General features: G+C 43.0%; 1 protein-coding gene across 4 annotated transcripts in view; it reads right to left on the reverse strand.

Annotated features, from left to right (window-relative positions):
* Positions 1-13334: 13334 nt before the first annotated feature.
* GNB1L (G protein subunit beta 1 like) overlaps positions 13335-24849 on the reverse strand; it is a 43087-nt gene continuing 31572 nt past the window's right edge. For all 4 annotated transcript variants that reach the window (XM_086623323.1, XM_086623322.1, XM_086623321.1 and 1 more), the window contains 3 exons: positions 23808-23906; positions 18789-19004; positions 13335-14437 (listed from right to left, as the gene is read on the reverse strand). In XM_086623323.1, coding sequence (XP_086479449.1) covers positions 14171-14437; positions 18789-19004; positions 23808-23906 — 582 coding nt within the window. In that variant the 3' untranslated portion in view covers positions 13335-14170. The remainder of the gene's footprint in view (positions 14438-18788; positions 19005-23807; positions 23907-24849) is intronic.

The following is a 24849-nucleotide window of genomic DNA, read 5'->3' on the forward strand; positions in this document are numbered from 1 at the left end:
CCGTTCCCCTGGCTGCCTGCCGTTCTTCTGCCGCCGGGCCCAGCCAGGCCCCTGGGGAGCGGTGAGGTGACTTGCCCCCTTCTCGCTCTCCCGTTGGGTCTTCTGAGGGAGGTACGGCGTTGCACCAGTTCTGGCGGTGCCGCGGGTGTTTGCCAGCCCAGCGGGACGTGTAACGTCAGCACCGCGCAGGGAGGCTGCGGGGCCGTGGGCACCCCCGGCAGCGGCGGGCCCTGGCGCGGCGCCGTGCTCTGCACGTGTCGGTGTCGGTCTCTTACCTCGGGGACACTCGGCCTCACTCACAGTTGGCTCAGGTGGTTCTCCAGGAGACTGCAAAAGGAATTAGAGTTTTGCTTAAGGGGACGCTTCAAGTCTTCACTGTCAGCACTAATTGTCCACTGCTCGTGAGTTCTGGGGTTCGCTGGGGCAACTTTACCGCAGCCACGTTTTCTGGAGCCGTTCAGAAGTAGGCCAAGAGCACAGCCATGTAAAGCCGCTTGTTTTCATGACAATGGAGGCTGAGGCTTAAAAAACAGCCTGGAGGTGGGAGGAATACCTGTAGAGTTCAGGCTGTGTATTCTCAGAAATAGTTTGTAGACTGGCTGCTTCCCAAGCAGCCTCACAGTACTGCCTTCCTACAAACTTTCCCGAGCTTTCCTGTTCAGAAGTGCCTTTTAGAGGAACTTCAGGGTTTTTCCCCAGAATGCCTCACCCCTTATGTTTGGCTGCCCCAAACTGCAGTAGTCCCAAAGCACCTATTCTGCACCTACCTGCTTGCTGCATCTTCCCTCTTAGAGCTGGTAAGTACTTTTTGCTTTAATATCTTCCTTCAGTACTCTTTCCTTATTGTTGAATAGATGGGCCTGTGCATCACAGTTTCTCCAGTGATGTGTTTTGAATAGTTGGCTTGTGGTTTTTGTCAGATGCTCACCGAACGGCAGTCCCTTTGTGTTCAGAGAAGGTATTGAACAGCTCCTCAGCTGTGTTGGTATACAGTATTATGAACACTTTTCTGATTCCTCCATGTGACTCTTTGAAAAGAAGGTTTTTTGTGTTTTTTTTTTTTCAAGTCCTCTATTCATCCATGTTTGTGCATTTTCACTACAAACCTTTTAAAACATAATCTTTCCCTTGTGCAGGTGGCAGTGTTAATAGCAATGTTTATTCCGTCTCTGGCAGTGGGCTTTGGGCTTCCAAAACTTTTTGGAAGGGTTTTAAGAAGGGATACAGGCTAACGTGAATATTTTATGTAATTTTTTTTCTGTTATAAAAAAAATATATCTGGATCCATGAAAAAGACTTGTGCAAGAAATATGTATTTTATTTGACATTTGCAGTGAATTGTGAAATTCTTAGTGTCTGACTAAATAATAATTAATGTTCTCAGAAAAGTTGATGTAAAATAGCTTTGTGCTTATTGTTAGTCCGTGGGAAATGGCTCTCGGATGTGCTCTGTTGCTTTGCTGCTGTTATTTCAGAGTTTTCAGTATGATTTGTTATCTGTAAACTGATTAGTGCCAAAGCTTTGGTCAAACGTTTAATTAAGTTGTTATATTTATTATTTCTTTCAAAGATTATACAAACACTTTTTTTTTCCTTGATAGTTGCAGTGTAGGAAAAAAGTGAAGACAACCAAAGAATCATATCTGCAAACAGTGTAGATACGTGTAGATATTTGTAGATATATGTAGATAATCTTATTTCATTTAAATTGAAAAGGCATTGGACAGTGACATTTATAAATGTTTTTCCTCTTCTTTCTTTCTTTCATTTCTTGTTTGATTACGTGCGTGTATTTGTCAGTTTGTCTGCTCTGAAGTCTAAACCTGCACTACAAACCAAAGTGACTTATATAAGGAGAGATGCTGAGTGGGAGCTGTTTAGTCTGAGCAAACAGTGAATCTCCGTAGGCGGTTGCTCCTTCCCTCCTCGCTCCCAGGTCGCCAGAGCTGCCCATGGTTGTAGCCATCTATCATTACGCAGCAGCTTGCAGGGTTGGGGTCCCAGGTTGAAATGGATATGGCACTCTTCCGTTTATATTTGTAAGCACCTATTTTCTTTAAACATACATTGATTGCTGCAAGAAGTGCCACCGGTGCTCAGTGCAGACCGGCCACGCGCCTTTTCAAACGTACTTTACTTCACAAGAGCTGAGACGACTGCATGACCCAAGACACCAGGAGTAAACTGTGCCCTTACACAAGGTCCTTGCCTTGATTGTAGAAATTTTAATGTATCTTTGTTAGAAGAAGAGAAAATCACAGAAGTCTGACTTATGGCTGCGGGCAGTGGGCCCTCAGGATCACTAGTCTATCCTCTGTGCTAGAAGAACCACTGCAGAAGTCTTGTGTCTGGATGGGAAGGAGAGACCATGCAGCTGTATCAAGACTTGAGTTTTGACTATGAAAAGGGAATTTCTAACCTTGCTTTTAGGCCATCAACATGCAAAGTGCTTATATATGTTAGCATAAAGAATGTTAGCAGTCCATTTCATGTCATGTTTTAGTCCTCAAATCAAGCTTCCTCAGGGCTTTGAAGAGTGTTTCCACCTTGTGCAGCTATGTCTGTCTCACTGGACGAGAGTGTTCCAGATATGGAGAGCAAGCAGTGTTATTTTTTCTATCACAATGAAAAATCCACTTCAAACAAACAAAAACTCTGTAACACGGCACATTGAGTAGCAGAGGCCTTTTGAAAATCACAGAAAAGCTTTCACACTTTAATTTCATGTTACCTGTCAGCCAGTTAGTCAAGGTATATCATGTACAGGTCATGCCTTATCTATATGTATGGCAGTTTCATTTGAAAAATGACTTTGTGTGATTCGATTACATGTATGTTTAAACTTCACGTAGTATACGCTGTCACCAAGGTCCATGGCACATACTCGTAAAGAAGGCTGCAGCGTTTCCAGACAATACTTCTACTTCTGGTCACCTCAAGTCGCACCGAATGCTGTGTATTTGAAAGCTGCTGGTAAAACAGGCCCAAGCACAGAGGTTACAAGCATCCTTTGTCTCTTCCCATAGGGCTAGAGAATAAATTAGTCATGTGGCTCCATTTTCCAGAGATACAGGCTGAATTTACTGATTGCTCCAAAGGTCTGAAAACCGCTTCACCTCAGTGGATAAATATAGGATTAGGCACCCATGGGTGAAACAAGGGAGGGCTTTACTTGATCACTTAGCGCAAACACTGGGAATAGCTCAGGTTTTCAGGAATGCTTTTTGTTGTTGTTGGTTTTATTTTTTTCTTGCTGTTGGATCTGACTAAGTTCAGTGTAGGACAGGAGCGTGAGGATGAGACTTCTGTGTGCTTGCAGTGTTTGTGCACACCATTTACATGCTTCATGGGTGTTCTTTTAAATCTTTCCTTGTGTTTGGGGAGACTGAGAACTGCTTTGGGTGGAACTGTGAAGGTGGTGCCCAGCAGATGCCTTTCAGCATCCTGGGGTGTTGGTATCTCATCGGTCAATCTCAAGCACACATATGCATGGCCATTGCCAGGGGAGCAAGTACTCTGGTTTCCTTCATGCTGCAGCCTGTGTAACAGTGGGTTGCAGAGTGGAGAATGACCCAAGGGCTGCAGCAAGCATAAAAAGGCATTTTGCAGCCACCAGGCCACTGGGGCACAGTGTGGGTCTCCCGTGAGCTTGGGGCCATGGCTAGTGGGGCTACGTGGCTCAGGGCCACCCCAGCTGGTGTGCTGTTCTCCCTGCTAGACAGACCTCGTTCTCTCCAGCAAGCAGGTTTCAGCTTGTGACGCCTGGATCCCTGGTCATGGGGCAGCTGCACCTTGATCTGGTCTGAAAGGAGTAGGAAAAGCAGGTTCACTTGTGCTGTGCAACATTCATCCTACGGAGAGAGATCCCCGTAGCTGTCGGAAATAAGCTAGGCACCCACAGGTTAGGTCTGGGGGACGGGAGCTGGGCCCTGCCCGGAGGAGGCTGGAAGAGTGAACGCAGCAGTCCTTCCAAAGCAAGTTCTAGCACCTTTGTCCAAGGAGCTCGAAGAGCTGCTGTGCACAGGTTGGACCCGGCGGGGGTGCAGGGTGGGGGAAGAGTGTGTGTGCACGTACCTGTTGTGGTCGTTGTCGCTTTTCCTTCTGTGTTACCACTTTGACGATGGGTTGGAAACAACCGCGGGTTTGCAGGCAGAGCGTCGAGGCAGCGGGTGCACTGGCCTGACCGCCGTTCGCGTTGCGCGGCCCGTGTGGCCAGGAGGTGCGGGGCTGGGGGGGTGGGCTGTGGGGTGCACCGCTGGACGAGGGTGCTGCCCCCGCGCACCCCACCGGCTGTGCCTGAAGAGCCGGCTCCCTCCAGAGGGCAGAGCTGGGCATCGCACGAGTTACATCCTGCACGGAAAGCGAGCCCTCGGAGAACTTTTGCCCAAGCTTGTGAATATGCAGTCTGAGAGGAAAATATAAGTTTGTTTTATAAAGCAGATTCTTGAAACACACAGGCATAAGTACGGGCAGTAATCTCTGAGTTAGAACTGGAGGACGATCAGCCAGCAATAATTCAGCCATTGCTGTAAACTGGTATGAAGGGCCCAGTCTGGTAGAGTAGAGGCTAGCATGTGTGCATGTAGGTAACTTTTTTGCTAAACGTATGCAGTTTTTGTCTTCATTTAATTATTCTAATTCAATCAATCCGTAATATATTTAATTTACGTGAGTGTTTGACACAACTAGATGAAAGTGACTGTACTCAAAGATTTCTTTTACTGGCTGCTATCATGACCACAGCATGTGCTTATAAAACGTGCTCCCTATTAAAGTGAGAGACACTCGTTGTCTGTCGGGAATCTAGTTAGTGTATCAGAGGTTTGCTAATCTCCAAGAACAGTATTTCCTACTTTTTTTCTGCCCAGTATGTTGCACACACGATCAATGCAAAAAACAAAAGCTGTTTTTGAAGATATACATTAATTTAAAAAAATATGGACATCCCATATACACTATATATGTACACGTACAAGTCTGGTTTTCAAAGGTCCACCTCCTATCAGGAAATATGTGTAAAAAGTACTGGATGTGTTGCATATGCCAGGAAAATGCACTCATTCGCCCCCATTAATAGAAATGACCTATTATAAATTTACCAAAGATACCATAGTTTTATAAATTTGCCACATATGTTTGTGTAATATATTTATTATGTCACATTTCATAGCATTTCTGTTTTATGAAATTCAGCCTTGAATATGTGACATATGTTTTGCATATATGTGCAACAGTCAGCCAAGTATATCCAAGTAAAGTATGATAAATGTGTTCTTTCCAGATGGGAAATTAAATGTTTTTCCAGATTTTTAAGAAGTTTATGAAGAGCAGCCTATATAAAATAATTACCATAAATCACTCACTTCTATTTAGGTTAAAATTATGAATTTGAACTAGTAACAAAGGGATTAAGAACAAAAGCCAGAAAAGTCACATTTGGGACCTAATTCTATAAGGAGACAGAGCAGCATAGAGGGAACGAAAGCATATGCATTTTCAAGGCTAGCTGCTACAAGGTGTAAAATCCTGCAAACTCGTACAGCAACTTCCATCCCGTGCTCCCAGAGTGATTCTGTAGCTGATAAAGGATAGACTCTCATCCCCTCTGTGAGAGGATGCACGTTTCATGCAGTGTGCTTCTCTGAGAAAGCCAGCACACTGTTACAGCTGCTCTCGCCCAAGTTCTACTTAGAGAATTTTGTAGTTCCTGTGTGAACAGCTCTTAGTGGTCACTGGTGGATGCAGAAGGAAGTGGTATGTTTTCCTGCAAGCAAATATGCTCGCATCGAAGCCGGTTCTGGTAAGTAACCCACCGGCTGTTTCCGTGGGCAGGGCAGGACACTTGTGGTGCTGTTGCTGTACCTGCCTGTAACAGGAGTAGTTGCACAAGTGCCCAGCTACTCAGACTGAAGTCCTTGGGCTGTATCTGTAAATTGCAAAGGGAAGTTAAAACTGGAATAAACATCATGTGAAATTTTTTGAAGCCCTTTCGTGTGAGGTGTTTGCACGGTTAGCTTGGCTGATGGACAAGGGCTCTGCATTTGTGTTGGCTTTTTCACTCTGATTGCTCAGTGCTCCCATTGCCCCTCGTTCCGGAGGCAGGCGGTTCCCCGTCCCTGTCGGTGCTCAGCCTGCCTGCTTCATCTGCCTCTTGTCTGGGGGGTGAGCTCCAACAGGCAGTCAGAGCACTGGGAGCTGAGGGGTTGCAGGCGAAGCCGTCCCATCCCAATCATCTTACAAGGGCAGACGAGGGAGTGCAGCGGCCCTCCTCCCAGGCTGATTTTATTTGAGCACTGCCTTACACATTTCTTTTATTTCGGCAAACATGAAGTGAGTCTTTCATTCTATTCCCTTTCCTGCTTGCTGTCAACTACTTCAAACCAGATGGGCTCAAGAGATAAAACTATAAAGACTCAATGTCTCTATTTAGTGTGATGCCAAGTCTGCGTGCCATCAAAATATCTGAGGTAAAAAAATCTGAAAAGACAGTACTTACCGTAAGTACTATGTTAAAGCAGTCGGGGTGCTTTTCTGTGAACACAATGTATCCAAGAATCACTGAGATTTTGCATCAGCACTTTTCAAAATTACCATGCAGACAAATGCCATGTCCACATTCTCTGCTGTATTTAAAGTTATTATGTAGGCCCAATGCACCACTCTTTCTCCTACTTGTGTCAGAACATGTTTATAGCGAGCAGTGCCATGGGTGCCTGGAAAATGTACCTTTGCATGCATGAGATGCCAGAGCTACAGCGCAGAACAACGGCTCAGCATTTTAACATCTTCCCTAGATTCCCTGAGCTGGACATAATCAGGATCAGTCAGCCCTGCAGCTGGTAGGAAAGAGATCACTGCTGTCCAGAAAGTGCCAAAGGCTTTCTGTAGTTTTTTGCTGCCCCTATTGATGTATACTGTGAATAAAAGCTAGGAGGAAATGGCATCCGTCTGTAATCTCAATCTAATGTAACAGTTGTTTTTTTTTTTTCAAATTAGAACTTCAAATTGTAATAGCCAATTGTAATAGACAATTAATTAGTGAAATTGTGACAGATACTGCCAAATCACCCTCCTGTAAGGAGATAGTCCTGCTCTGGGATGGATCTTCTGCGGTGCATGTGGCCACTTCAAGACCTCAGTCCCTCCCTTTGCTATCTCCAGTGGCACCATAAGATTTGGCATTGTGACTGTTCGTAGTAGAGAAATAAATAAATGCTCCTCTGGGTGAGCACAGGCTTATTTAGAGATGTAGGCTGCAGTTTACAGGATTTCCTAGTGTTCCAACACTTTTAAAAAAGGTTGGTGGGGAGGTAAAAGCAGGTACTTCTGAAACTGAGATGAGCTGCTGTACAAGTTTAAAAAGACAGACCTATCACCGTGTTCTTGCTCTAAGTACTTTCCCTCCCTGCCATCCTTGTCCTTTTCCCATAAGGAATCTAGGGCCTCACTGAAGGTGGTTTGCTTCAAAGCCCTTTGTGCTTTCTTTATATCACCAAACTTACAGGGGCAAGTTGCTGCTTTGTTTTGATTTGTCCAATCACCCCCCCTCACTCCCCCACCTTTCCCCTCTTAATACTGAACTGTAACTTGAATTCCTCTGAGATCAGTCAGAATAAAGCAGTACACAGGAATGCTGATAGAACATACGGATATATTTCATACTATTAATCAGATGAGCAAAACATTCACAACTGGAAGATTATGTTGCTACAGTCCCAACTGTGTGGTTTAATAACACATTATAGTGTCAACGTTTTTGTGATGGATTGTATTGAAGGAGAATAAACTACTAATAGCTAATAGAAAATTTGCCTCCTCAGACATAAGCATTAAATGTATTTGGGGGTGTGTATCACTACTGAATTTATTTGGGAGGGTGTTACTACTCTGGAACAAAATTCTTAATAGGCTGAGTAAATGCATCTGATGGCTTTAAAAATGCATAGGGGAGCAGATGGCTCAACCCCCAGCCTAAACTCTGGCTGCTGAGAGTATTTGGTAAGGTCAAGGCACAAAGAATTTGGTATCCAGAATATAGCTACTTGCTCCACGCTTACTTTGATGTTGTTGGCAAGTTTCACAACTGGTATGCTTCAATTTCAGTCTATTTAAAAAGTTGCATTTCTACCTGCTCTATCTGATAGTGCAGATGGTTTTTTTTGTGTTTAATTTCATACTGTGAGATCCTTAAATGAATTGCCAAAACCATCCCAGTATGATCTTAATTCTTGATAATTTTCTTCACATTATAAAAGAAACCTCCAGCATGGCCCGGAAGAGTAGGGCATGGATTAATCGCAGCCAGGTTTACTTGGAAAAATTACTCCAGTAGGATGACCCAGGCTGGAATTTCAGAATACTACAAATGACAGAAAACCCTTAGTCATTGCCATCGCTTTCTTGGGAGCACTCTGGCCATGCTTAAACATCAGACCGTGTCTCAGTGTTGCTGTAACATTGTCTAGAATTAATCCAGGCAGTCATGTGCCGTGCTTTATGTAACGATCCATACTTTCACACCACAGACACACAGCCAGAAAAGGAAACACATTGATTTAGAGCTCGGTAATCCTTGTTTAATCCCCAGCCCTTTGGTTTACATCACTAACATGGCTCCTGCAGTAGTCAGTGTTCTATCTTTGTTCTTGGCAGACTGAATTAAAGGAAAGATTTATTAATTTGTAAGTTGGCTTTGTACATGCATCTTAAATGTGCTAAAAAACCAAAGCAGTCCAGAAGCCAGTATTGACTTAACTATAAAAATCTGCTCTTTAAAACTCAGACCTTTGCTACAATCCAAGTCAAGATGCAGAGAGTAATGTATTGGTTTGCTAATGCAATTGCTTTGTATAGGGCTAAATATAACAAGTGCCTCATTGCAGGCCCTCAGCCTGCTTCCTTTTTCACTCATTACTACAAATGCAATTAATCTCCTCTTTCTTTGCTCATCTACACCTAGGACTGCAATGCTTTATGGCTCATGTACTGATAAGAGAAAGGAGTTGGAACTAATGGATTAATTTGCAAAAAATGTTAGAGGGTCAGAGATCAGCATTCATTCCAATGATAAATATTCTGTGTAATTGCTACACAAATGCTAGTGTTTGGGATTTATTTCTATTAGTTTACGAGTGCTGGTTGCTTTCTTCCCTCTCAGTGCCAAAGACAGTGATTCTTGGGAGGAAGCCTTTTGTAATAATTTAGCTGTCATCACCTTCACTCCTGAATCCTTTAGGCCAGGTACAGGCTAGCCCTGTTCCTTTTTGGCAGGTGAGATTCCAGAGCTAACGCCAGCAGCTTAAGGTGGCTCTTCACTCACAGCCTTCCTGCAAGCGACTCAGCTGAAATCCTGAGTGATAACCATGCTCATCTTAGAATTGTAAAGAGCTTTAAAATTTTTTCAGAGAAGGTAATTGTTAATTTCCTAGATACAATCAGACAATTGTATTTTACAGTCTATAGCAATACAGACTGTCCTTCCTGCTGGAAATCATTCTACTTTGGGAAAGTCCTGGTCAGTTCCTTAAGCAAGTAAACTTTTAGAAGACTGTACTTCACTTTCTATGACATTTAGGCTCAACTCTTAAATCAAACGAATATAGTCTGGTTGCTCATTTCAAGGAAACTATAATGTGAAAAAAAAAATAATTCCCTTTACCGAGTGTTTAAATAAAATCAGTAGCCATGTAAAGTGTTAATTAATTGTTGTAATTTGCAGAAGTATCACATGGTTAGTGCTTTGGTAACAAAAGGTAGCTAAGTATAGGATGGGTCTGTTCTTGCAAGCAGATCTGCAATGTGTCCCTCCTCTTGAAGCTGGTGAAACTCTTTATCTCTGTGTCTGTCCGCTCGTAAGGGTACAGATGCAGTTCATGTCCTCATTTTCAATTTATGTTTGCATGACAGAGTTTATTTTTAAATCTATCTGGTCAGACAAACATAAATATTTAACCCCCAGCAAAGGACAGTAAGTTAGATGTGAAGGCACAGAGTAATCTTTAGGGCATCTTCCAAAATGCCTATTAGGAACTCTAAACATTCGTTGTGAATCTCCATAATGACTTCAGACACTGATGTTGACAGTAAATGGCATTCTTCAGAGAAAAGAATATACTCAGAGATTCTGAACTTTCAGGCTTTGATCTGATTGAGTTGTGGCTGGGAAGCTGCCTGGTGGAAAAGGACCTGGGGCTGTTGGTCCACAGCTGGCTAAATATGAGCCGGCAGTGTGCCCAGGTGACCAAAATGCCAATAGCATCCTGGCTTGTGTCCCAAATAGTGTGGCCAGCAGGACTAGGGAAGTGACTTGGCACTGGTGAGGCCGCACCTCGAATACCGTGTTCAGTTTTGGGCCCCTCACGACAAGACTGAGGTGCTGGAGCGTGTCCAGAGAAGGGCAACGAAGCTGGTGAAGGGTCTGGAGCACGAGTCTTAGGAGGAGCGGCTCAGGGAACTGGGGCTGTTTAGCCTGGAGAAACGGAGGCTGAGGGGAGATCTTATGGCTATCTACGGCTACCTGAAAGGAGGTTGTAGCAAAGTGGGTGTCAGTCTCTTCTCCCAGGTAACAAGTGACAGGAAAAGGTGTCAGGTTGCACCAGGGGAGGTTTAGATTGGATATTTGGAAAAATTTCTTTACCAAAAGGGTTGTCAAGCATTGGAACAGGCTGTCCAGGGAAGTGGTTTAGTCACCGTCCCTGGAGGTATTTAAAAGACGTGTATCTGTGGTGCTGAGGGACATGGTTTAGTGGTGGACTTGGCAGTGCTGGGTTAACAGTTGGACGGGATGATCTTCAAGGTCTTTTTGACCTGAACGTTTCTGCGATTCTAACTGCACTCCTACTAAGATACAGGGTAGTAATCTGTTCTTCCTGGGGGCTGCCACTGTGCCAATATCATAGCATTTCCGTCTAAAGCTGCTCCCTACAGTGGATGTAAGATGTGCAGCCTTCGTTAAAGATAGGTTTTGTGCACTGCTCTGGGGCCTGAGGCCTAGAACTGCGTGGGGGTGGCTGCGCGCCAGCCCAGCCAGGAGCGGGAGCCAGGCTGTGTCAATGCCTTGGAGCCTCATCATGGCCCTGGAGCATTAGGTGCTCGTAACTGGCATTCAGAACAAAGGGTGTGCTGAGCACGGAGCTGCCCTGAAATGCTGGAGAGGGCTGCATCTTAGTCCCTGCTCCAGTCTCGAAACTGGCTTCCCACTGCTTACAATATGTCCTGGTGGCACAGCTGCCTTTTCCTAACAAAGGGGAGAGAGGCAAGAGCAATTATTTCTTCTCTACTGGGACCAGGCTTGGCCCTTCTCATTTCCTTCCGTAACCAGTTGCCCAAGTTGGGCGAGCCCTGGATTTCCTTTTCTGCTGGATGAGCGTTAAACTTACAGCTCAATTCTGTGGAAATTGCCCAACAGTGTAGGCTGCTGTTTGCTGCCATGGAGAGAAGGAGTGCTTGCATCCTCCAGGCCACTTCCCCACGCCCAGTGCCGTGCAAAGCAGCTCTCAAGTTCATTGGGAAGAAGGGGGAAAAAGGAACTTTTAATAGGTGAGATGCACAGCTGAGAGAGGAAACTGAGTGTGGGTTCACAATGCAGGGACTGACTATGTGTCTTGACAGTTGGGGTGGTTTTGTGTTTATTTTGTTTTTTTTTTGAGTGATGAGCTATGGAAACTTAAGTTTTGCTCAGAAGCTGTTTTTCAGCTAATCCAAAAGCACGTTGGGCAGCAGCACTGAGCAGTCCCATGTCTGTTGTACCAGGAGTCCCAAAAAGGTATTCCTGGCCTTGAGCCATGCAAAATGATGGTACCAGCTGTGTCTTTAAGCCTGTACCTTGGAGTGGAGAGGGATAAAGTACTAATTTTTGACACTGAACTCTTAGGTCCATGCTTAAGGAGATGCAGAACTGTTTTTCCACCTTCCAAGACAGTGCCCAACCACCAGCTTGACAGTGTTTTTTAGGGCATGGGCCTTCATCGGCTCTCACTTCAAGGCTGTTCATTAAAAAGCTGCAGTGATTACACAGGTTAAAGCACAGGGCAGGGCACTGTCTTGAGCAGATGGGAGACTTGGGTTGTACCACTTCCTTAATTTAATAACTTATTTATAATCTAAGTGGAGAGGAGACTAAAGCCCAAGCATGTATCCACTGGGCTATGTGCTTTTAAAAAATTAAGTGATTGTGAAATTGTTCTCATACAGCAGAATTTCACTAATGTTTGCAGAGCACCACTCAAATGGGAGACACCAATCTCAAGGCTGCTTGACAGGCTTCGTGTGTGGCGTACGAGACAGGATGGCCAAAAGGAAATCTCTCGCAAACTCCCCATGACAGGTCCCCGGACTACACACAACAATGCTTTCTGTATTTATTTATGTGTGTGTTTATCTATGTCAATTCTGACCTACTTTTATAGAGGAGGGGGAGAAGGTTTCTTCCAGCAGCAGGTTTGTGGAGAAGGATCCTGTCTCATTCTGTAAGGCTGCTGGCCTGGAGCCTTTTGTAGCTCCTCCTCTGTGTGGGAGGTGGATGATGGGTGGAGATGGAGCACTTACCATCCACGCAATTCTGTCTGGTGGCTGTAATGAACACCAGCACCTCCCTTTGACTCAGGATCACACAAAATTAGGCTTAGACTTTCAACTGCAGTGTGCTCCTCCATGCTGCTACTGAATATTACAGAAATAATCAAAGAAATGCATTATTTAAAGTGTCATCGCACACCAAAATGTGTAAGGCCAAGTTTTATTTAGAAAAGCCTGGCACCATCATCCTGTTTCTGTGTTTTAATGAAAAGAACATCAGGCGTAATGCTTAAGGCTTTTAGTCTAACGGTATTCTCTGCCTGTAAAGCACAGCTGCACAGCAGACCCAGACCTTAAGCTGCTTGTGTGTTTTCCCTAAAATGATTTCTTAAGTCTTTTGATGTTGCTGTTCACTACAATTCTCGTGACTTTTTCTTTGACACCGAGCTCTGAACAGAGGCAGAAACAAATATTTCCAATGAAGTACCAACAGTGCACAGCCCGGACACAGAACACGTCAGTTTGTAAAGCTGAGTCCTAGTCGCCAGGGCACCTCCTGTTTAACTAACTGGTCCTTGCTAATTGCTTCACTGGGACAGTTGTAACTGCAGCTTGGATGACTATTGGTATTCACCAGTAAGGCGTCTATGAACACACTGTTGTGGCTGTCATGCTTTAAAAGAATGCAAATGCTGCTTCATGATTCAAACAAAAAAAGCTTCATGAATGAATTTCAGCTTCCATGACCACAGAGGTGACAAGTTAATGGAGCCATTCGCACGGTGGGGTGAGGATTTAGCCATGCAATTCCCCTCGCTGTTAATGGGAGTTGTGTAGCTGAATCCCAGACTTGCCATGCTGAAACTCACCCCTCACTCTCCAAGGAGAAGGGTGCTAATTGGATTGCTGAGTTTAAATCCTTCAGCTAGTCAGTCTATGGAAAGGATTTAGCGCTGGCTCTGAAAAAGGCTTTACATAGCTTTGCAGTGCAGGGGAAGGTTTTTTCCCCTTTCTTTCTTGTGATTAATTGTGAGGCTTGAGGTGACAAGAGACATAATGAAATTCATAAATGCCAAAGGCCATCCCTAGTCACATTCCTGGCTGTTGGTTTAAGTTAGAAACTGACAGAAGTGTGAACAAATCAAGGTTGTTCTGATAGCTTTTCAGTTAGGGGGAAGAAAAAGTAACTGACAATGAGAAACCACTGGAGGTGGTTTAATGGGTATAAATTTTCAGGAAAGAGTGATGTTTTACACTGATTCAGATTCTTGGATACATAAATGATTTACAAACAGACATATTCTGCCCCCATCGAAGTCTGAGAGATTCCAGTCTTTTTTCACAAAAGAAGATATTGGCACAAGTTATTTAAGCAACCTGCCAAAGAAAAGCTGCTGCAAAACCTGTAGTAGAAAGTGACTTGTTCTGTAGCTTCCTGACTGGCCTTGCTCTGCTTGTTACAAATTTAAAAAATCCACTTCCCTCTCTGGAAAACAAAACTTGCAGCTTGCACAAGCAGAATAAAAATTAACCTAGGACTCTCACTTCAGCCTGGAAACACATTCTGCTACTTCCCCATGTCCAGGTTTGAATTACAGTGTAAAGAATTGCTTCACCAGTCCTGTCTTCCTGGGCCACAACAGTGCAGAGTATGTCACGTCTGAGTATATATTGACCAGATACTGATGCGGTGATCTTTTGAGCCAGCTGCCAGCAGTCTCTCGCTGGGGTTCTTGTGATCTGAGAAGGACACACAATGGACGGTTGCTGTGTGGTAGTCCAGCACTGCTAAGGGCTTCAGTGTTTTCCAGCCAAAAATCCTGATGCGATGATCCCACCCTGCTGTTGCTAAAATCTTCTTGTCTGGACGGATGGTGATATCAGATATGCCAGCGTTGACAAGTTTGTGTGTTTTGTGAACCTGTGTGAGAAAGTTATAGATGAGCTCTAATTGTTCAAAACAAACAGAAGAAAAAGAAACCTTTGGGGACTTCAGAAGCTATAGTGCCCACCCATATACACTGGTATCACACGGGTAGTATGGAGCTTTTCACCATAGAGTGGATGATGCTTTAGTGAGAACAATTATAGACAGACATGGAAAAGACCTTAACTCGAGCCTGTCTAGCTCCAGTACCATTCTCTAAACATAAAAGCATCCCTTGTATGTTTTCAGTTTATATTGCATTTCAAGCTGTTTATATTCTGTCACAAGTGAAACACTGAGGCAAGGGTTTGAGACCCAGACTACACAGCTGTGCTCTTTTCTTCCAGCTATTCTTGCATGAGCTGCAACGTTCAGAGCTATGGCCATACATTTTCCCTGCTTCTGCAGTATTCCCGTGCTGATGTTTAAACTACCTGCTACTTATTTCTACTACTGTGGCCCATCGCAAAAACCCCAATAAGCTGTGGTAGCATTTACCACAGTCTTGAGAAAGGAATGCTTCCAGGAATTAGGTTACAGTGTCAGGAAATCTGTATTTCTAGTACTCCTTCCCAAGAGACTTTTATTTACACCAAATTCCAAGAAGGGGATTATGACCAAGTTATTGATTTCAATCTTGGAAGCCTTTTGTTACTGTATAGAGACTACATATGGGCACAAGTTTCTACATATGGGCACAAGTATACGCCCAAGACTATGGGCACAAGTTTCTGAGGGGCACAATTAAACTGGGAGGCATTTGGCTTCCTTCAGGAGGCACTGGGGCTGCACAGGACTTAGCTGTGGAAAGAAAAGTTTCCACTTCATTGACACGAGCTTCCCCTGAAGCACAGAGGGGAAAAAAAGCTCAACAGAATATGCTTTTGCTGTTCTCACCTCAGGTAACTTGTATTAGTCAGCAGTCTGCCTCTGAAACAGGCAGTATATGCACCGGAGCGTGCGTGTGCACGCGTGTGTGCTGAAACAGCCTCGCTTTTGTCAGGGTGGAAAACACCACCTGAGTGTGTGCTGACCCTGAAGTGCTGTTATTTACAAGCACAATAGGAAACTATGTGTTAATGCCACCGTCTACTTAAGACTGAGTCTGTAGCTATCTTGTACCAAAGCTTAATATAACTCAGTGCATGTTTTAATACGCTGTGTGTTTGCTGCTTTTCTGAGGTGGGAAGGGATTGATGAGCATGTTACATCTGAGTGGCTTTCCTCCTCGAAGGACATTCCACAATGTATAATTAGTACAGGATTTTAAAGAATATACATATTGCAGATAATTTGAACTATAATACTGAATGTAGAAAACTAAAACTCCAGAAGTGCTGGTCAAGTTTGGTTTCAGATGCAGCTGAACACATCTTGGAATCAACATTATAAGCAATTATTCTTCAACTATACAACAAGTGCCCGGCTACATACTCAAACAGCAAGAGAGGGGCAGTTCAATGGGAACGAGACTTGACGTGCTTCTTGCATGCTCCACACATTCCTTTCTCAAATGGACCCGACGAATGTGTCTACAACCAATTCAGAACAGAGGAGAGCACGTTTTGCTCAAGCCTGATGAAAGTAAGAGGCTGTATGTGGGCTTTGTTGAGGGGCTGCTACTGTGAAACCTGTGCTTTTTGTTATTACGCACGTTCTTTCAAACTCCCCGGTTACGCTCACGGAGCATGGCTTCAGTGGGATTTTTGTTGGCGTACGCGTACTGGCAAGGGAAGGATTTATTACTCCATCACCAGCCTGGCAGATGTAAGATGGGCCTTGCTCTGTAACTGAGATTATTAGCTAATGGCTATAACCAATGCCAGGCGTGGTGCTTCCCATCATTACTGTCAATTATATGGGCAAGATCCATACAGCAAAATCAGGGCGACTGGGTGAAATCGTATGTCATCAGCAAGCTGCAACTTGAAAATGAAGCCTATAATGGTGATGCCTTTTGGCTATGGAACATGAGGGAACAGTGGGCATTTGTGCATGATCTGCGAATACAAGAGGTGAGAGAGAAAAACAAAATGAAGTAGAACAACTTGCTCAAGGTATCTGCAGCCAGGTGAAATCCTAGTGCCAGGATTTGTGCCATTCAGCCACTTATGGGCAACTACTGTAGTCAAATGCACACCAACATTATTTCCTAACCAGAAAACCAGCTTGTAATTAAGAAAACAAAGAGGTAAAAACAGGTGAGCTGCTTTCAGCCAGTCATGACCAAGGACACGTGCATCTACTAGCAGATGCATTAAGAAATTTTGACATGCTGAGGCCAACAGATACCCACCTCTTCTTCCCTCCTTAACACACGCTATCTACGATTTTTCTTTTCTTTCTTTAATCTCCCTCTCCTACCCACAAAGCATGTTGCTAAGCCCTGTTCTTGTAAGAAAAGTAGCCAAGATGGCAGCTGTAGCTTTAGTGTTTGAATGAAAAGCCTCAGCAACCCAACCAACAAAACTTGTGTGCTTACTTACGTTACAGCTTATAGATTTTTTTTCCTGGTCATATATAAAGCAGCTTCTGTGATTATCAGATTTCTTAGTTCTGCTTTGTTTATTCACCTGCAGAAGCTGTTTACCTCCTACATTCTACCACAAACATCATCACATAATTACACTATCTCATCCAAATCAGAAGGCTCATAACCAATCCAGTCATTTGCTGACAGTGATGATTTCAGCAACTTTCTTGTAGAAGACAATACACCAAACTTTCCCCATAGCAATAAACTATGAAGTTACCTTCATCATCTATTCATTGACACTCTGGAACATTGCCACTTAAAACAGAGCTGAAGTACCATCATTGCGTCATTATTTCTCCAACGGCAGATAGCTGTGCACCACGTTTACTTATTAAAACCTTTAGAATAAAAATAATGTGCCACTGAGTGGCTTTCCAACATCTACCATTACCTCAGGTACTTGGAATGTCAGGGAAAAAAAAAAGTCCCCATCTGGTTTATATTATTAATGCAATAGTGGAAAAAAGCTTAATCTATGTCCTTGACAATCTCTAGTGCTCGTATGAAAGATGCGTTTTATTAGGGCATTAATGCTACGCACGAAGCACAGAAACATTACTTACCGTTTGTAATACTTGGCATTTAAATTTCTGTTGAGAAAATCTACTATCTCTGTGTGATGTGTTGAAGATGTAACCTAATCCTACATCTCCTGGGAATGTGAGTACCATGTGGCAAACAATACCTGGAATATTTCAGGTGAACAACTGTTTATTTTTCCCATGAGTGACACCTGTACCCCTGCATTACAGTTCATTCATAACTGAAATGTGCTGTGGAGAACAAGATTTTCTTTGAATTTACAAAAAAGCTATGCCATAATTAATACGAAGGAACAGCTTCCTCTCCAACACCGGAGTGTTTGAAGCTTTAAGAAGCCTGTCATGATATCAGAGTTTTGACACCTTGGCCTTAGAAAACTCGTCTCAATACCAAGTTTCTCACTGGGACTTGTCTACTCACCTTCTTCATTGTGTGTTCAGGGGACAAGTGCCACTTTAAAAAAGGTTAAAGCACTCAGGGCCATTTTAATTTTCATGAGCCTTATTTATGCTCTTCATTTCCACACCTAGTTAAAACCTACTTAACCCCTTGGCACTGTTGGAACACTTTGCTAAAGTTGTCCAGATTAAGCAATATTTATTGCCGTTCACTAGCATAGCCTGAGCTGGTGATGATGAGCCCTCCTTCCAAACCAGCCATCCCAGGTATGCGTAGCTCCGACACAAACTGATACATCCAATTAACTTATTTTCCCTGTCTCCAGCTGGGGCTCTGAAGGTGCCAAGGGAAGTTGGTTGCCTGAACCTCAAGTCCTCTTGGTGCTAGCTGGGCTACTGCTACTCTTTTTTGCTTGTGAAGTATTTAATGGAATATTTCTGTCTTTCCCACAGTGGAAAGAAACCTCTATCCATTCAAGCAGAACCTTTGGAAAAGCAATCCTTTGTTTCTCATTTTTAGAACTCATTTATAATATTTAGGACATTCTGAGAGCTGGATACTACTAACGTGATAAATGAAGATACAGAGGCAATGGCTTGAGTAGCGCTAGGCTCGTGCGCCTGTTGCAACTTTGGTAAAACCAGAAACATGTGAGAGGGTTTTTTTTCTTTTTTCTTTTTTTTTTTTTTTTTAAATCCTTGCCATCTTTTGCTAAGTCTAGTCACATAGCACAGACATTCTAACCAGTCTGTGATTAATTAGCTAGAGATCTGCAACAACTTCTCTTCATGACTAAATATTTTTTTAGTCTATCAAACTGTTAGTGCAAAGTGGGATAAATGACACTGGAGGGCCAGTGATCCTGACCTGGAGGTTCTGTTGCTCATTGAGGCTCCAGATGCTAAGCACCTTTTCAGATGAGCCTGAGATCCCTTTGGCCGTTTCCGAGTCAAAGTCAAGGCTCATCACTGGCTCCTGGTGGCAAACAAGTTGGCTCAATGCTTTTCTCATCGACAAATTCCAAAGGACCACTGATCCATCTTCATAGCCAGTTAGAAGCAGAGGTTGTGAACCACAGCTGAGCTGGTCAAGAGAAAAGTAAAATTGTTTGAAAAGGAAATAGTCTGTCAGGAAAATTATCATCCCCAAGTAGGTTTCAGTCCAAGCACCAGGAAAATAAATGAAAATGCTGACTGGTGTAGAAGTGAAAAGTTTAGAAGTCTGAATGTGAAATCTGGATAGTCCATCCACTTACAAAAAGCAATACTAGGTAACTGCTGACATGCACGTGTGGTTTTTATAGCTGCATATAAAATTCTGTGGTTTATATATATAATATGTATCTAACATAGACACACACACATACAGAAAATCTCTCTCTGAAAATCCAAACTATTGCCCTCTACAACACCTGAAGGCTACCTGAAGTTTTCAGAAGTTTTACTTCATGGCCTGAATTTTGCTTGTGCTCCTTAAAAAAAAATTAGAGCAGCAGAGTTACTATCAAACTATAAAAACCGTCTGGCCATTGAAAGAAGTGCCGTGCGTAAAGATTCCCGTGTCACTGTGCCAGTGTAGGTTACACACAGGCATCGATTACCCGTGTGCACCACAGTGCTTAAAGGCAAACACTGAACCTCTCCTCAGGAATCTCTGGGTGAGTCACCAAGGGGTTAACAGGCGCCTGAGTCCCACTGTAACCAATTGAAAGCTATTTTGATTAATGATGTCACAGGCCAAAGGGCATGGCACCCTGGGCAGACACCTAATTTATTTAAGCCTCTGAAATAACTCGAAGAAGGGGACATTACTGGATTACATGTCACACTTAAGGAAAATATTCATCATTGCCCCAGCCAAAAGACTAATGACCCTGTGAGCAGTGACTGGGTACATGAGTGAAGATGCAAATCCCTAACAAAAAGTAACTGAAAACCAGGGATCTGTTAATGCCAGTTATTGCTTTAATAGGAGAAGAAACAGCAAAATAGAAACTGGGATTATGACCACCACCTCATGCAGAGACATAGCCTATGAAATGTATCCAATAGCTCATTCAGCTCTTGCCAGACACCACCTGATCTTATGGGATTCGTTTGCTTGGGATTCAGGTTGAAATAAAGGCAAAGGACATTTATAAAGAATTCATTTTCACTGGCATCACATTGTTAACAAGGTTCTTCAAACTCGCTGGCTGTCACGCTCATGATAGAAACCTGCGGTGGCCAAAGGCTCACTGCCCCATTAATGGTCCAGACCATCTCCCACTGGTTAGTATTTGTTCTGGGGGAAGTTAAACCAACAAGAGATGGGTGGTCTAGGCAGTCAGGCTGCTGAGTAAAAGCCTCATGTTCTTTCTCAGCTTTATTCAGCCTAAAGAAGTGTTTAAATGAGGAATGGATCTCACTTCGGGGAAGCAAACTGCCCCTTAAAAGAAGGAAACTAAGGGGAAATCCCCTGCATCATCTTTGTGAAAAGGTCTGCCCACAGCTGGGATCCGGCAGGAGCCGCATTCCTTGCTTTAAGATCCCTTTTCTTTTGAAGGGGTAGGGAGCATGCTCTGGCTAGGAAGGCCCACAAAGAAGGTGTCTCACAATGCCCAGAACTGTGCACCATTTTTATGTCAAATTTTTGATTTGCTAAAATAATATCACATCAGAGCAATTAATACTCATAAAATATATGTCAATTAATGTTAACTCATCAGGTACTTTGGATGAAGAGTATCTGTTTTTTAATACCGGGGGAAAGTTACAAAAACATCTGAATGAAGCTAATGAAATGAATATTCCAGATTTTATTTATATTTAATGAAGGGTAAAATCTTCAAAGCAAAACCACGTATTTCATAGGTATGTCAGTTAAGTTTTAAAAAAGCTTTCAGTTTGGGCATAAACACACCACAGCAGCCCCCAGTTATTTGTACTGCTCTTCTATGAGCACGACTCCTCCGGAGCCCTGGGCTCTACAGAAGGTGTAACTTTCAGTAGCCAGGAAAAAAGATTTGGATGGGCAGGGCTGGTGCCTCTGCCTTACTCAGAATGGGATGGCCAGATTTTCACAGGTGCTCATAGCCCTTATGTAGAGAAGAGATACAGCTGAGTGCTCAGCATTATGGGAAATGCTGAGCAAAACCTTTCTTTTTTTTTTTCTTTTTTTTTTTTTTTTTAATGTGCTGCAGGCATCTTAGCTTAGATTTGAAAACAAGTAATTTGCAGATGAGATACAAGACTGGTCTATTTTAAAACAAAGTCTTGTTTTCTGTGGAATGAAGGTCTCCCACACTTCTTCTTCCTGACTTTCCCTAACTGTATGAAATGTAGTATTTCAATGAGTGTGTATACTTGAACTGAAACAATAAAAGCTATTGACGATCAGGGGAGCTCTGAGTCTGATGCCTGGCCTCACCAAGCAGTGGTTCACAACAGCCTATTTATTTCATTTCCCAATAACGGACACTTCTGGCGAAAAGTCTTCACCATTCATGGTTTTGTTTCAATGGAAAAATTAAATTATAAATCATTGTTCTTCCTAAGCAGGACATTTTGTTGTTGCATTTGGATAACTGTCAAGGAAGGAAGAAAAAGTGATCTGCTGTCAACTCAACAGGAATAATTGCTGTAGTTTATATAAAGTAATAACTCTGTGTTTCCAGTTTCTACATGTATTATTCCTGTTGAATTATTTTGTTTGCACCATTACGCAACATGATGCCTTCCCCAAGGAGTGCAAAAAATTTAAGGGAAGACTATCCATACTCCTGCAAATCCTACCCCACCCAATTAGTAATAGCAGGAAAGTGTGAAGCCAAAGGGACAGTATATTTAAGAATATGAACCTTCACAAGGCAAAAAACCCATGGAACGAACTAACTCATCTAAGGACAGACCTAGTAAAATGAGAAAAAAACATTTCAAACCAACAAAATAAACGGCTGCCAGCTTTTTAACCGCTTAGGAGAAGCCAGGGAAGCTTCATCAACCAGCCTCCCCTAAGCCTCAGTTTTCTTCTACTCTGAAGTTTCTAATTCATGCTGCTGCTGGTAAGGTGTCTTGCTTCTCTGATACGTGGATCTTTTTTTGTTGGCATGTAGAAAAATACGATGGTACATGGCTGCAGCCCCTAGACTCCTGTTGGACAACAACCCTGAGCATGCTTCCTTCAGACCATTATGCAGCTCTCTCCATGGCAGCTTCTGTTCCAACTTGTTAATTTACTGTGCCATAAGCAACATCAAATAGTCTGTTAGGCAACACGTTGCCCACAAGCGATGGGCTGGGGAGTGCTCATCTCCTGGGTATGTCTATATTGCCCAATGCAGTAATGTACAAAGAAATCCTGGACGGCCTCTCTTCAGGAAGGGGAGCAGCTGGGTTAGCTCGTGTTCTTCTGCTTTTATGGTTACTGGGTTACTCAGCGAGCCGCTTCCAGTGAAACCACAAAGCAGAGCGCGGAGCATCACTTCGGCACACCACATGTAATTATTTGCCCTCAAGAGTACCCTCCTCCCCCATGCTTTGAAAGCGAGTTGCACACATTTGTAAAAGAGCAAGTACAGCTGTGAGGCTGTAAGGGATTATCTGTCCTTGCCTGTCGCAGCCTAGGAAGTTGTGGTGACTTCCCAAAGCCAGAATTTGCATGGAATAATTTACCTCTCCCAGTTCCCAGTCCTCTGCTTTATCCCCACTGGCAACAAAATTAAAAACTACATAAAATTAAGACTCTGCACCTGCTCTGCTTCCTAGAGGAATAGTAATATTAATGTGTGTAGAAAATATGGCAAGACAGAGGACTTTTTATACAGGCAACAAAATTTTCAACACTGAACATTTCCTCAGTTATCTTCATCTTATTAAAATATGTCCAGGAGACAGAAAGCCCCATTCATTTCATTGAGTACTGAACACTGATTGCATTTTTAGGAGAAACTTTCTGTTTAATAAAAGCCTAATCAGTCTATTTCATTTTCCTTCTATTTTTTTTTTTCAAGCTTTTAATTACACCACTGACTTGAACTGTGGCCTCTCCTACTTTTGTCTGAAGTCAGCACTTGAATTCCTCTAGACTTGTTAGTTCAGGACCTTTAGTGAAGAGACTAAGTCCTCAAATTCACAACTGGTTGACAGTTTTTTCAGCTGAAACCAAAAAAATGTTTGGATGAACCTGCAGGAATAACACACTTGGAATCAGCTTGAATGGTACTGCAGACCTATCACTGTATGTGGTCAGGAGTTAAATGGGGAATCAGCTTTGTCACCAATTCTTTGGAGACTTGGAGATAATCACCTAAACTCCTTCCTCCCTCTACTGCCACCTTTTTGTACTACTTGTCTTTCACTGGTGGCACTCCATAAATGTGATTTGCTGAATACTCTGCAGATGTGGTGGTTTTTTCATTAACTGTTTTTATTTACCTTTTTGTCCAAAGTCAATACAACCGTAAATATTTTATTCCTATTGCATGTCTGGAATAGAAATGTTCATAGAGTGCTTCCTTGTCCTGAGGGCACTGAAGTGACTGTAACCTGCCATTAAAATCACCGTTTTTAAGTAATCTGATCATTTCTCATCATTCTTAATGCAGCGAAAAACCATATCAAACAACTGGCTTTGGTAAGTCACTCATTTTCCCCTTGATTGATGCAAAAACTGTATCTATCCTAAGGATACAAAGCTTTTCCTGAGCATTTGCAAATCTTCCATTAAAGCTTGGAAAGCTCTGAAAGTTACATTAAGGATGTTCACAAATCTTTCCCCCCTTTAATAGTATAATTACTTGATTGGTTTGATAGTAAATCAAAATCCAAGTGAAGAAAGATTCATGTGCTTCATATAAAATGAATCACAGGGAAAACATTTCACAATTAGCAGGCGCTCTTGCCTTACCTGCCATAACTTCAGACACATGGGCATGCCCAGCTTGGCACCCACCTCTGGCTTCAAGGTACAGACTGATGTCTTGGATGGCAGCTCCAAAACCTGAACCTGACATCAGGAAAACAAGAGTATTTGGTCAGGCTCCAGGTCAAAATTCTGCTGTTAAAAACACAAGTCTCTTAAGGTGATTAAGGCTAGTATAAGCTCTTCCAGTAAAAACTGTCTGGAGGAAACTAGAAATGCATGTTAAATTGGAGCTGTAGGGGAATCTACAGCTATCTAAATAAATGCATTGTTTTAGGAAAGACCAGACAAAACTGCCGGAATGACCAAATTTTCTTCTTCCACTGTGCTCTTTAATCTGCATTATAGTCTTCTTTCCATACAGTAGGTGATACTGTGCATACACTAGATAATACGGCAGACTCTCTAATCTGAAAGCACTTCCCTGCTTGTTCTCCGTCTCCCCTTTTTCCATCTATTTTGCTTTTTTTTTGTGTTATATTCACTTGTGGACACTTGCATTGTCTGCTCTGTTCTGTCACAGTAACACAGAGCTTGTGTGGAAATACAGGCAATATGTATCTCTAAGGTGGATTTGTTATTTACTGGCTGATGGCACTAAGAAAATGCAAACCCAGAATCATCTGCCAGTGCAGGCTGGAGCAGTGACAGCACACAGGTATTTTGAACACAATCTTGTCTGACCCTATTCAAAGCAGAACCAGACAATATTGCGTTAAACACCTGCTCCCTGTCTCCATAGCAGCTTCGACTGTTGCTTGCACTGATGGTAATGAATTATGGATTTATTTTATTTTATTTTATTTTTTTAGCATGGGGCAAGTCTTTCCTCTGCCAAGGAAGTAGCTCATTTCCAGCTCAGGATGATGGCAGGCAAGATCAGGGCAGTCTGCCTTTCCAATTTGGCACTGGCAGGTTTTGAGTCTCTTGATTGACACAGAAGTGCCTCACTTGGGCTGACTGTCAAGCCTGGAACTCTGGAGAAATAGAAGTTCTTAGGTATCAAAACCTGCTGGCAGGAATATTG

The sequence above is a fragment of the Tauraco erythrolophus genome, chromosome 19, assembly GCF_009769465.1.
Source record: "Tauraco erythrolophus isolate bTauEry1 chromosome 19, bTauEry1.pri, whole genome shotgun sequence".
In the NCBI taxonomy this organism is placed as follows: Eukaryota; Metazoa; Chordata; class Aves; order Musophagiformes; family Musophagidae; genus Tauraco; species Tauraco erythrolophus.